The sequence below is a fragment of the Daphnia pulicaria genome, chromosome 4, assembly GCF_021234035.1.
Source record: "Daphnia pulicaria isolate SC F1-1A chromosome 4, SC_F0-13Bv2, whole genome shotgun sequence".
Lineage (NCBI taxonomy): Eukaryota > Metazoa > Arthropoda > Branchiopoda > Diplostraca > Daphniidae > Daphnia > Daphnia pulicaria.
The window spans coordinates 1,138,538-1,150,646 of NC_060916.1; the positions used below are offsets into that span (position 1 = coordinate 1,138,538).

The following is a 12,109-nucleotide window of genomic DNA, read 5'->3' on the forward strand; positions in this document are numbered from 1 at the left end:
ATTTCAAAAAGTTTCTATTTTACTCCATAGGCACCATAAGTCTGTGTGCTACTTCCAACCTTCGTCTTCACGTGTAGGATTTGTCGATTATTTTTTCAACGCGGAAAAAAGGTGTCGACCGTCTATAACAGGAAGATGCCGAGAAATTGGGGCGCAGCAGTTTAACTCGGCCCAAACTGTCGACGCAATTTCCCAAGTAGTTTTAATTGCCAACATTTATTTTCGACATACGTACACGTCTGGCGTGTCTGTAATTATTTCGTCTTTCCAACAAAGGAAATCGTTCAGACAGAATTCTCATATTTGTATTTGAATTTGGCGCGCCGCTCATCCCATGGGTTAAATAATGTCGATGGGAAATTACTATTACAATTTTCTAATACAAGGTTATCAAAGACGACGTCGCGTGACTTGGCTAAGCGATAGCAAACAAGAAAAACCCGACTACAAAAGTAAACAAAGGGCCTAAAAAGTTAAGGCGACGTTATAAGAAATTGTGGACATTGGACAAACGAAACAGGATCCGATTTCCTTTGTTTGTTTTTGCGCTATATGCTATTTACCTGATTTCTTTCTTCACTGGGGTGTCTTATTGTTTTCACAGCAACTTATTCAAGCGTAAATACAATTGCGCTTCTTTCTATATATAGTTGGAATTAGATCAATGCCAAACTATCGCAAACTATAATAAAGTTTTATTTTTACCACGGCGCATAAAAATATATTTAGGGTCATTAAAGCTTTCTTGAATTTAGTATTTTATTATTTCCTCATTTGAAATAGATTTGACTCAATTAAAAATAACTACATTTAAGATTTCGACATGATCTCACGCGAGCACCTTGAACGTCGGCCGAGTAAACATTCGATAACGGATTGCGCTGTTGTCGCCACAACACTGTGGATCCATTACACACATCAAATAACATTCGATTAAACATCCTGAAGATAAGCAATTGTTGTTATCGAACATGTCTGCATGAGCAGCAGCGCTGAACGCACCCGAGCCAGTTCGCCTTCAACTGGACATGTATAAAAGTGGACTGGATTCAGGATCGAATTTGTGGTTCTCCTATTTGACTTTCTTAACTTCAAACATGAAATTCTTGGCTGTCGTTTTGGCTTTGGCCGTCGTCGCCCAGGTATAATAAAAACACGTTGATTTAATTGTTATAATTCTATAAGCGTAATTAAATTGGAAATTCATTTTTGTTTGACAGGCGGCTGTCAATATGCCCCACAAGAAGATTTTCCCCAGGGGTGAGCTTTTCCCCCGTGCCCAGGTCCCACAAGGCCCTGGCTACTTCACCCCGACCAAAGTTGCTCCCACTGTCGACACCCGCGGTAAGGAATCAAATCACGACATGAAATCAAAAACTTTTATTCTTGATCTAAAATTCTATTTGAATTTGATCAGGATTCTGCGGACAGTCCAAAGTCGATTCCAGCCGCATCGTCGGTGGAGAGGAGGCCATTCCCCATGAGTTCCCCTGGTAAAATTTGAATTCAATTTGCATATCGCTAACTTTTAGAAATGTCAGCTATAACTTGTTTTGTGAACTTAAAGGCAGGTGTCCGTCCTTATCGATGGGTCCGGCTTCTGCGGAGGTTCGCTCATCTCCCCCGACTGGGTTTTGACCGCCGCCCACTGCGCCGACGGAGCCAACCGCTTCCTCATCACCCTCGGCGATCACGACAGGACCGTCGTCGAGCCATCCCAAATCGCCGTTTCCACCACCACCTACACCGTCCATCCCGGATGGAATTCCGCCACCCTTGCCGACGATCTGGCCCTCATCCGCTTGCCGTCGCCCGTCACCTTGACCCGTAAGTTCTTCATAAAATCAGATCAGTTGAAATAGCACCGGTCATTTTAACCTAATCACTTTAATTCATTTGGGCAGCCGAAATCCAGCCCATCTGCTTGGCACCGGCCACCGAGCCCACTCACGTTGGTGACACCCTCTTGGTCTCCGGATGGGGTAAGACCGCCGACGGTGCCTTGCAAGGCATCTCCGACGTCCTGATGAAGGTGACAGCCCCCGGCATCACCACCGCCGAATGCGCTGCCACTTATGGCGACATCATCACCGACAACATCCTCTGCATCGACACCACCGGCGGCAAAGGATCCTGCAACGTAAATTTGAATTTCCCGCCCAAATTTAAATTTTCGAAAAATTTGAATTTGAATTTTTTGGTTTTTGGTATACAGGGAGACTCTGGCGGCCCATTGAGCTTCGTCAACGCTGGTGTTTACAACCAGGTCGGCATCGTCAGCTTCGGCGCCCGCGCCGGATGCGCCGAGGGATTCCCCGCTGGATTCACCCGTGTTTCCAGCTACACCCAGTGGATCTCCGACACCACCGGCTTGATCTTCTAAATACTAATTTCCAATCGATTTCTGATGAGCTCTGCTGCATTCTCTCTTCTTCTTATTTCTTTTCTGTCCTTATATTGGCGCTTGATCCCCAAAAAATGAAACGTCAATAAAACTAGCTCAAAGTCTATTGTGTGTAAAAAGCAACTCTCACAGATTTTTGATTTCATTTCTTTTCTTTTATTATTTTAGATTTAATTTTTCGTTGATTGCCTATAATGTTGAAGTTATCTGGCGCATTTTTACCTTTGCACCTGGCCGTTCTCGATTCGGATTTCCAACCTAATGCACGCATTAATGATTGGGCTATAAAGAAGTCTGAGAGAAATATGATTAAGTTTCTTACAAGGACAAAGGGATATCGAATGACGCTATTATTGTGTGTTTTGATATGGGTCGTCAAGTTTCACATGGGATCATATTGGTACACAAACAAAGGTGAATTATCTGCGCAGCGCACGTCCTGGCGATGAGATAAAACTGGTATATAAGGACCGTTGAACTTTTGGTTGATCAATAAAGCGATTTAGAAATAATGTTTGAATCATACTTTAATACACGAAAAATGAAAATAAAAAGTATGATGATGAAATTGGGAGCTTTATAGCTCGTATGTTTTGTCCGCCATCATGGCGCCGAACCTCTTTGAGAAAGTAACAATGAAAGCAAATATTGACGCCGTGATAAGGCCATCAATGTCTACCATGCTTTGTTCGTATTAGCCTTTGCAAGACTTGTAGAATTTTATCGCGCAATAATATAAGCGCCTTTGACGTCCAGCTGTCAAGGGTTTTGAGTATATCAGTTTACAGATAACAACAGATCTGGTTCAGACAAGAACGGTATAATTGTTTTAATATTCGTCATTTCGACATGCAATCATTATTTCCAGTGTGTCACCATATTGTGAAAATTGTGTAATTAAATAATGAAACTAGCAGAAATCAAACCTGATTGCACCCTTTTCAATTTCTATAGCCGAACAATAGTCGATCAGAAAAATCATATGGAATGACAGTTGATGTGCGCATGAGTTTCTCGACACGTGTCGCAATGAATTTCAAAATAACGTGACCGAAACCAAAAAATGGGTTTCGAATTTTCGATAAGGCAATAACGTACTGTACGACTCGAAATTGCGTTGCCGTAGAAAATTGAATTTGAATCGTTATCACGACATTTTATTGACTGCTATAGACTGTGCCATCAATATCAAGACACGGCCAAAATAATATAAATACAAGTCGAGTCAAAATACCAAAGCGCTCAGCTCTTTTATTTTTCCTTTAACTTTCCTCGCATCCAGGTGGAAGATGAAATTTCTGGCAGCTGCCTTGCTGTTCGCCGTCGTTGTCGCCCAGGTATTTCTTTACCTTTTCTTCTTCTTCGAATAATGAAAGGGAAATATTTATTTAGAGTTAACTTAATTGTTATTATAAGGTGGCGGCTAGGGACTTGTCCAAGTACCAGCCGAGGTCTGTTTTGTTTCCCCGGCCACCGGTAGCCCAAAAGAACCAATACGTCCCTGTCAAACGCCCCGCCACCGTCGACACCAGAGGTATAATTCAAGTTAACTTACAAGTTATTCGTTCTATCCTTCAAAACTATGCCAACTTTTATATCATGACAGGCTTTTGCGGTACTGCCAAAACTTCCAATCAGGATCGTATTGTGGGTGGAACCGAGGCTGTCCCCAACTCTCGACCCTGGTATTAAATTCAATTTGTTTTAATGCGTTAGCTGTGAATTAAATTTGCACTTTAATTTAGGCAAGTGGCTTTGTTCATCGATGACCAATACTTTTGCGGTGGTTCGCTCATCTCGCCCGATTGGGTTTTGACTGCCGCTCGTAAGTTTCCCTACCATTTTAATTTAAATTCACAGCTCAAATCAATCACCCCCGGGTTTATTAAATGGATGCTGCAGACTGTGCCGACAATGCCACGTTCTTTAACATCATGCTGGGTGCTCACAACGTTCGCCTCACAGCCGCCGAGGAACCCAACCGAGTCGAGTACCGTTCCGACGTCTACACGATCCACCCGAATTGGGGATCGACTTTGTTGAGAAACGACATGGCCCTGATCAAACTCCCAGAGTCCGTCACCTTCACCGGTCTGACTACACATGACAATCAGAGCTTAAATTCAATCAGATTTGACAGCCAATTATTTTAAAAAAATTCAGATGCCATTTCTCCCATCTGTTTGGCACCTGCCACCGAACCCCTTCACGCCGGAGATCCTCTTCACGTCAGTGGATGGGGAAAACCATCAGATGGTAATAATATTCAAGCTTATTAAATGTCATTCTGAGTTTCTGACAATTAATTTTAATTGTTGAACAGCTGCGACTGGCATTTCCCCAGTTCTTCGCGAAGTCGATGTCGTTGGAATAACCAATCAGGAGTGCGTCGCTGCTTACAGCGTTCTCACCATCAGGGATAGCAACATTTGCGTCTCCACCCTCGGTGGCAAGAGCTCTTGCAACGTGAGACACCCGAATTATTTCATTATACAATTATAAAACATTTTCAATTAAATGTAATTTGTATTCAAAATTTTTAAAATATAGGGTGACTCTGGCGGTCCTCTCTCGTTCATCAACAACGGCGTTTATAACCAGGTGGGTGTTGTCAGCTTCGGATCGAACCAAGGATGCGAACTCGAAATTCCCGCCGGATTCGCCCGCGTTTCCAGCTTCACCGACTGGATTTCCTCCGTCACCGGCTTGGTTATTTAAAGTTGCGTCATAGCATGTGCTTTATACCACGATTTTTCGTTGCCTCTCTTCCGCTGTAAAAAAATAAATAAATAGTTACTTCAATGTCACAATAGATTCAATGTCTGGATTATTGCTCAGCACAACTCTTCCGCCTTCCGGATTAATACAAATTTTTAAAATCTAATTTGAAATGATTCGTCTGTGTGAAATACAACGTCTCCTATCATAAAAGTGATTCAAGATTGATAAAGAATCGATCCTTAATCAGCCTGGGCTTTATTTACAGTGTAAACAATAAACATTGGCCATGCAGTAATCTCGAATATAATCTCTGGACATGTTGACTGAATCCCTTGACGAGGAAAAAAACAAATAAACAAATTGTTTACGCCGTTATTATTATCAGTGTCTAGAGTAAAGTCTATAAAAAGATTATTTTGCCTTCGTACTTTTTTCCCAATGTTTGAACCCAAAATAAACCAAATGAATTTTTGGACGCTAATCAACTCTCGAACTTATATATCCAATTATAAATGTTCATTTACAGCTCGCTTAATTATACAAGCAGACTGCTTGTCCTTGACATATATTATATGAGCAACCAGATCGTAAAAATAAACTCTGCACAATAAAGCTCAAAACAAAAGATAATTGACTTGTTATTGAATTGTACATCGCTGAGAAAGTTACGTAAAATATTGATTTTCTATTTGTCATATGGTACCACACTTGAAACCGACCTTTGCGTCGGTTCAAATATAGTTATTTGTTGATTTTACTTACGTAAATATCCTTGGCCTAATGGGGGGGGGGGGTGGGAAGAAAGAGATTTATTTGACATGAAATTCTTATCTCGAAATGATTTGATTTATACTTGGATCCAGTGTTTATCCAAGTCGCAGGTATTTAAGGGTAGCATAGTCAAGCGGAGATCGATTCGTGTTTTGATCGTATCACCACACTAACCATGAAGGTCTTTGCCATTGTTTTCGTAGCCATTGCCGTCGCTCAGGTAAACGTTCAATAATTTCAATCAACAATTTTTATTTTGAGGGGGTTAAATATTATTCTTTGAATTTTATAGGCGTCTGGTCTGGACTTGTCCAAGTACCAGCCCCGTTCGGTCCTGTACCCCCGTGCCCCAGTCGAGAACGCCAACAGGTGGGTGCCCCCAAAGGTTGCCCCTACCGTCGACACCCGCGGTAAGTCAAACCTACTCAAATGGAATGCATTCAAATGATTTTATACAGGTGTAATGATTGATTTCAGGCTTCTGCGGACAGGTCCAGAGTGACCCAAGCCGTATCGTCGGAGGAACTGAGGCCGTCCCCCACTCTGCCCCATGGTAAGACAATTTCTATCATTTAAAAAAATGCTCATTCCTGAATGTCAATCAAATCATTTCAATTGAATCCAACAGGCAAGTGGCTATTTTCATCGATGGCCAGTACTTTTGCGGAGGTTCCCTCATCTCCAACGAATGGATCCTCACCGCTGCCCGTAAGTCTATAATGTGGTTTTTTAAATAATCTTCCAAAAGTCGAAAAGATTTCCGCGCTAGAATTTCAAATTGGAAATTTGTTTGCCATTTTTAGACTGCGCCGATAACGCCATCTTCTTCAACATTTACTTGGGCTCCCACAACGTTCGTTTGGATGCCGTCGATGAACCCACCCGCGTCGAAGTCAGGTCCACCGAATACACGGTCCACCCCAACTGGGGACCCGTCCGCATTGTCAACGATGTTGCCTTGATCAAACTGCCCGCCCCCATTGAATTCACCCGTAAGAATTCAATTCATTCCCAACGTCATTATTTAATATTTTAATTTTTTTTTTTCACAGCCGAAATCCAGCCCATCTGCATGGCTCCCACTTCCGAGCCCGACCATGTTGGCGACATCCTCCACATCAGCGGATGGGGCAAACCTTCCGATTGTAAAATCAACTTCTTATTATCTTGAATAATGTAACGATCTAATGAATTTAATGATCACATCAAATGTTTCGTATTCATCAGCTGCCGCCGGCATTTCGCCCGTCTTGCGTGAAGTCGATGTCCCATGCATCTCCAACGCCGAATGCGCTGCCACTTATGGCGCCACCATCACTGATGGCAACATTTGCGTTGACACCACTGGCGGCAAAGGATCTTGCAACGTAATTTTTAAAAATGAGCTCAAGTTTCGTTTTTATAGCCTTGTTAATTCAAATGGGTGAAATGTTGATTAGGGTGACTCTGGCGGCCCATTGAGCTACGTCGTCAACGGCGTCCACAACCAGGTCGGAGTTGTCAGCTTCGGCTCTTCCGCCGGATGCGAGGTCGGCCTTCCCGCTGGATTCTCCCGCGTCTCCTACTTCGCTGAGTGGATCTCGTCCGTTACTGGCTTGGTCATCTAAGCTCTCGATTGCTTTGTGCCTATTCAAGTCCAACATTTTTTTATTTCCCAATTTTTTTTTAACCTGATGTCAAATCCAATGAAAATAAAACCGAAAGGAAATTAAAGCCTTAAACGGTTGATTCTCTTTAGTTTATGTTTCAAAATTCTATTATACGTGACTGTTCAGTTTAGCAATAGCAACACACATCGGTCAATTTAAAATTAGCTTTGATAAAAGACCCAAAGCAAATAACGATAAGAATTGATAAAATAGGATGATCCCGTTCGACCATGTATTCCGACCCCGAGCGAATCATAATGTGCGTAGTCGTTTCAGAAAGCAAACAATGCTGATAGTGATATCTTTACCTTTTAGCTTTTTATTTAAAATAACACGCACTTAACGGGCCAAGGTAAACCATTTTAGGGCGATTATGGTTGATTTCATGCGCACCTACGTATAAGATCCCATGTGATCTTTAGAATTATTTTTCAAACGGATACTGCCAGTCCGTTTTCTGAAATATTTTTGTGTTGGGATTTACGGGGGAATAAAAATCCTTCCGTCTGATCCGAACGAGTTAACTTTCAAAATGGTCTGATGAGAGCTACTATTATAGTAGACCACATTGGGGTAATAGCTACTGTACAGTGTGTATAGCCTAATGCAAATTAGTTACTTATTAGAATTGAAAACTTTATTTTTCTGGCCTAAATGAACCCGGATTTTCGAAGGTTGGCACTTATCAATCTGATAAGTAAACATCAGTACAGCCAACATTGCCAAACCGTGCTGAGAAGGGATGAATAACATGTTACAAGGTTGATCGAACGTATCGCATCAGGATCCCAGTTACATTTCGTACAGCCCATATCGGTATACTTTGGGTTTTCTCCACCTTTCGACGGGTCCGTTTGTCCCGTTTCCCAATCAGACACTAGACACTACGTACGTACATGTGATGTTGCCATACATGTGACCGAGGTCTCCCGAAGTCTCGATCCGCTTTATGAACATTTTTGAGCGCATAAGAATATTGGATCGGACGATAAGGATTTTGATAGCAATCAACCTTCGTTAAGACATTTAGTGGTTCGATGAGGTGTTGTTGACTGTTATCTTTTACGTCATTCGTTCTCACCAAAAAAAATTTGGATCAAATTCCAACGATGGCCTAAGAAGTATAAAAGATGGGAGAGCAAACGTGATGAGATCCATTCGTGTCCTACCTGAATAAACTCAGACTAAACATGAAGGTCCTCGCCATTGTCTTGGTTGCGTTCGTCGTCGCTCAGGTAAGCTAAATCCATTAACTTTGCAATTGAATCATTTTTTAAAAATTGGACGAATTCGAATATACCAGGCGGCTGCCAGGGACTTGTCCAAGTACCAGCCCCGTTCGGTCCTGTTCCCCCGTGCCCCGACCAAGAACACCAACTCCTTCGTCCCAGTTAAGCGTTCCCCAACCGTCGACACCCGCGGTAAGATTTGAAATTTGAAAATGATATTTGACTCATTTACATTTGATATTCAAATGCTTTTATTTATTTATTTTTTCTTCCAGGTTTCTGTGGCCAGGCTAAATCCGCCAGCCGTATCGTCGGCGGAACTGAGGCCGTCCCCAACTCTCTGCCATGGTAAATTGAATTCATTTTTCTGCAGATAGTTAATTGCAATCATTGTAATCATTTTCAATTCGAAAGGCAAGTGGCTTTGTTCATCGATGACAAATACTTTTGCGGTGGCTCCCTGATTTCCAACGAGTGGGTCCTTACTGCTGCCCGTAAGTCGAAATTCACTTCCATTAGCGCTTTCAAAAGCAAACTAAATGTTTAATTGATATAGATTGCGCCGAGGGTGCCGTCTTTTTCAACATTCTGTTGGGCTCCCACAACGTCCGTTTGGATGCCGTCGATGAGCCTACCCGCGTTGAGGTCACTTCCTTCGACTACACCGTCCACCCCGAATGGGCTTCCCTCCGCATCCGCAACGACGTCGCCTTGATCAAACTGCCCGCCCCCATTGAATTCACCCGTAAGAATTCAATTAATTCCCAACGCCATCCCTTTGATTGTAATTTAACACTTTTGATTTTATTTCTATAAAAGCCGAAATCCAGCCCATCTGCATGGCTCCATCCACCGAGCCCGACCATGTTGGCGACATCCTCCACAACAGCGGATGGGGCAAACCTTCCGATGGTATAAGAACTTTAATTCAAATTTAACTTAATAACCAGCAATAACTAACTCGATGATCTATGCAGCTGCTGCCGGCATCTCTCCCACCTTGAACGAAGTCTACATGCCGTGCATGTCCAACGATGAGTGCGCTGCTTATTTCGGCAGCACCATCCAGCCCGGAAACATTTGCACCGACACCACTGGCGGACACAGCGCTTGCAACGTAATAACATTCTTAATAATAATTGATTTGGCAAAATTTCTAAAACAAAAATATTGGTTCAATACAGGGTGACTCTGGCGGCCCATTGAGCTACATAAACGGAGGTGTTTACAACCAGGTCGGTATCGTCAGCTTCGGCTCCTCCGCCGGATGCGAAGTCGGCTACCCCGCCGCCTACACCCGCGTTTCCTACTACGCCGACTGGATCTCGTCCGTCACTGGCTTGGTCATCTAAAATCTAAACCACCGAGACCTGAAATCAATTCTAGCCTAATCTTCTTTTTGTTTTAAATCCAATTGCTATTAAAAAATAATACAGTCGTTAAAAAACTGAAATGGAAATTTCGCATTCAATTATATGAATTAAATTCAAAAGACGGAAGAATGTGACGATCCGTTGTGGGTGACTGGAAATTGATTGATCGAATCAGACGAAAGTTTGGAAAGTACACGACGGCGGTTGTTACCACCACAACCTTAATAGCCTTTGTGCCACATTTGCATATTTCCCTGGATGCATGCTGATTCAACGTTGCCACCGGGAGACGGTTACGTCACTCGGTTAAGCTTTCAACCTGTGCGCAACGGAACTTGAGCAGCAAGTGTATTTAAGAAAGAGTGCGCCAGGAAGTTGGGGATCGATTCGTGTCTGCGACGTGTCTGTGTCACCATCATGAATGTTTCTGCTGCTGTTTTCTTATTATTAGTTGCGATGGTTTTCGACCAGGTATTATTTTACCAACTGTCAAGTGAAAATGTGATAAATTCAATTCAAATTTTGGCTATTTGCATTTCTCAAAGGCAGCAGCTAGGGATTTGGCCAGGTACAAACCCAGAGGTGTGTTGTTTCCCCGCCCTCCTTCGAGGAATAAAAAACCAATCTTCCCAGTTAAACACACCGCTACAATCAATACCCGAAGTAAAGATCAAATTGAATTCAATTAATTTTTGTAATAATTTATCATTTACATATTTGTCACAGGTTTCTGCGGGCGGGAAAATAGCACAAACAGTCGAATAGTAGGTGGTACAGTTGCTGAACCTCATTCCCTGCCATGGTAATTAAATTCGAATCAAAAAATTTAAAATTAACATTTGTGATGTTGTTTGTACTAATATTGTGCGATTCCAATCGCAAATTAGGCAAGTGGCTTTATTCGTTGATGACAGATTTTTCTGCGGTGGTTCCCTGATTTCTAACGAGTGGATTCTCACCGCTGCCCGTAAGTCAAAACCGAAATAAGAGCAGTGGCCAGCTTTCTCATTTTTCTTTTATTTCTTGATATTATCAGACTGTGCCGAAGACGCTGGCTTTTTCGACATATTGCTGGGCTCTCACAACGTTCGACTGAATGCCACCGAGGAGCCCAGTCGCTTCGAGATCAGATCGAACGTGTCCATCGTTCATCCTGGATGGTCCTCCTTTCGTTTCATGAACGACATCGCCTTGGTCAAGATCCCGCAGCCGATTAAATTTACGCGTATTTTATAGAAACTGATCAATTATAACCTCGAACGATTTTGTGAATATGTTTTGATCAATTTTGGCAGCTGAAATTCAACCAGTTTGCCTGGCTCCACCTTCCGAGCCCGATCACGTCGACGATATTCTTCACGTCAGCGGATGGGGCAGACATTCTGAATGCAAGTCAAACATTTTCATTTTTCTTATTCAAATTTCCCGCCTCCATTGAAATGACATTTCATTGTTGTAACACTTTTCAGTGACTCCCGGAATTTCCCAAGTCCTCCGAGAAATCGACGTCCCGTGCATCTCCAATGAGGAATGCGCATTGACTTACGGCGAAACTATCACGGATGGAATTATTTGCATCTCGACCGCCGGCGGAAGAGGATCATGCAACGTACAAAATTTCACAAGTCACTTTTTTACCCAATAATTTAGCAATCATTAATCCTGTCAATGAAGGGGGATTCTGGTGGTCCTTTGACTTTCGTCAACGACGGCATCCACAATCAGGTGGGCGTGGTTAGCTTCGGTTCCAGCCAAGGATGTGACAAAAACCTTCCGGCTGGATTCTCACGTGTTAGTTTTTACGCCGAATGGATCTCATCAATCACCGGCTTGATCATCTAAGTAAAACAGAAGACGCTAAATTGCCTTTAATTAGTCAAATAGTTAAATGTCATTCCTTACCAAAGCCACTCGAGTCCATAATTGTTTTTATTTTAATTGAAATAATTGTAACGAAAGAAA

General features: G+C 42.5%; 6 protein-coding genes across 6 annotated transcripts in view; all 6 read left to right on the top strand.

Annotated features, from left to right (window-relative positions):
• Positions 1–12,109, top strand: part of LOC124336387 (calcium uniporter protein, mitochondrial-like) — an 878,707-nt gene that overhangs the window by 580,348 nt on the left and 286,250 nt on the right. The gene's annotated exons all lie outside the window — the stretch shown is intronic.
• LOC124336332 (brachyurin-like) lies at positions 985–2,527 on the top strand. The gene is made up of 6 exons (XM_046790102.1): positions 985–1,142; positions 1,221–1,344; positions 1,418–1,493; positions 1,568–1,827; positions 1,905–2,140; positions 2,216–2,527. Exons 1-6 carry the CDS (start codon positions 1,029–1,031, stop codon positions 2,381–2,383), a joined length of 978 nt encoding a protein of 325 aa, XP_046646058.1. The 5' UTR covers positions 985–1,028; the 3' UTR covers positions 2,384–2,527.
• LOC124336364 (brachyurin-like) lies at positions 3,597–5,286 on the top strand. The gene is made up of 8 exons (XM_046790140.1): positions 3,597–3,741; positions 3,821–3,938; positions 4,011–4,089; positions 4,150–4,229; positions 4,307–4,495; positions 4,568–4,660; positions 4,728–4,870; positions 4,955–5,286. The coding sequence occupies exons 1-8, from the start codon at positions 3,694–3,696 to the stop codon at positions 5,120–5,122; spliced, it is 918 nt and encodes a 305-aa protein (XP_046646096.1). The 5' UTR covers positions 3,597–3,693; the 3' UTR covers positions 5,123–5,286.
• On the top strand, positions 6,003–7,632 carry LOC124336370 (brachyurin-like). The gene is made up of 8 exons (XM_046790146.1): positions 6,003–6,116; positions 6,189–6,306; positions 6,374–6,449; positions 6,525–6,604; positions 6,700–6,888; positions 6,949–7,041; positions 7,124–7,263; positions 7,336–7,632. Exons 1-8 carry the CDS (start codon positions 6,072–6,074, stop codon positions 7,501–7,503), a joined length of 909 nt encoding a protein of 302 aa, XP_046646102.1. The 5' UTR covers positions 6,003–6,071; the 3' UTR covers positions 7,504–7,632.
• LOC124336371 (brachyurin-like) lies at positions 8,661–10,227 on the top strand. Its single transcript, XM_046790147.1, has 8 exons — positions 8,661–8,780; positions 8,849–8,966; positions 9,050–9,122; positions 9,189–9,268; positions 9,331–9,519; positions 9,594–9,686; positions 9,752–9,891; positions 9,959–10,227. The coding sequence occupies exons 1-8, from the start codon at positions 8,736–8,738 to the stop codon at positions 10,124–10,126; spliced, it is 906 nt and encodes a 301-aa protein (XP_046646103.1). The 5' UTR covers positions 8,661–8,735; the 3' UTR covers positions 10,127–10,227.
• LOC124336365 (brachyurin-like) lies at positions 10,510–12,084 on the top strand. Its single transcript, XM_046790142.1, has 8 exons — positions 10,510–10,618; positions 10,693–10,810; positions 10,874–10,949; positions 11,035–11,114; positions 11,184–11,372; positions 11,443–11,535; positions 11,617–11,756; positions 11,822–12,084. Exons 1-8 carry the CDS (start codon positions 10,565–10,567, stop codon positions 11,987–11,989), a joined length of 918 nt encoding a protein of 305 aa, XP_046646098.1. The 5' UTR covers positions 10,510–10,564; the 3' UTR covers positions 11,990–12,084.

Bases quoted from the DNA above. Each gene is read 5' to 3' on its own strand.
- LOC124336332 (XM_046790102.1), top strand. From the start codon at position 1,029: ATGTATAAAAGTGGACTGGATTCAGGATCGAATTTGTGGTTCTCCTAT. The intron at 1,143-1,220 runs GTATAATAAAAA...TTTGTTTGACAG, and splicing joins CTTTGGCCGTCGTCGCCCAG to GCGGCTGTCAATATGCCCCA. The intron at 2,141-2,215 runs GTAAATTTGAAT...TTTGGTATACAG, and splicing joins GCGGCAAAGGATCCTGCAAC to GGAGACTCTGGCGGCCCATT.
- LOC124336364 (XM_046790140.1), top strand. From the start codon at position 3,694: ATGAAATTTCTGGCAGCTGCCTTGCTGTTCGCCGTCGTTGTCGCCCAG. The intron at 4,496-4,567 runs GTCTGACTACAC...AAAAAAATTCAG, and splicing joins AGAGTCCGTCACCTTCACCG to ATGCCATTTCTCCCATCTGT. The intron at 4,661-4,727 runs GTAATAATATTC...ATTGTTGAACAG, and splicing joins ATGGGGAAAACCATCAGATG to CTGCGACTGGCATTTCCCCA.
- LOC124336370 (XM_046790146.1), top strand. From the start codon at position 6,072: ATGAAGGTCTTTGCCATTGTTTTCGTAGCCATTGCCGTCGCTCAG. The intron at 6,117-6,188 runs GTAAACGTTCAA...TGAATTTTATAG, and splicing joins TAGCCATTGCCGTCGCTCAG to GCGTCTGGTCTGGACTTGTC. The intron at 6,450-6,524 runs GTAAGACAATTT...TGAATCCAACAG, and splicing joins GTCCCCCACTCTGCCCCATG to GCAAGTGGCTATTTTCATCG.
- LOC124336371 (XM_046790147.1), top strand. From the start codon at position 8,736: ATGAAGGTCCTCGCCATTGTCTTGGTTGCGTTCGTCGTCGCTCAG. The intron at 9,123-9,188 runs GTAAATTGAATT...TCAATTCGAAAG, and splicing joins GTCCCCAACTCTCTGCCATG to GCAAGTGGCTTTGTTCATCG. The intron at 9,892-9,958 runs GTAATAACATTC...GGTTCAATACAG, and splicing joins GCGGACACAGCGCTTGCAAC to GGTGACTCTGGCGGCCCATT.
- LOC124336365 (XM_046790142.1), top strand. From the start codon at position 10,565: ATGAATGTTTCTGCTGCTGTTTTCTTATTATTAGTTGCGATGGTTTTC. The intron at 11,115-11,183 runs GTAAGTCAAAAC...TGATATTATCAG, and splicing joins GTGGATTCTCACCGCTGCCC to ACTGTGCCGAAGACGCTGGC. The intron at 11,757-11,821 runs GTACAAAATTTC...CTGTCAATGAAG, and splicing joins GCGGAAGAGGATCATGCAAC to GGGGATTCTGGTGGTCCTTT.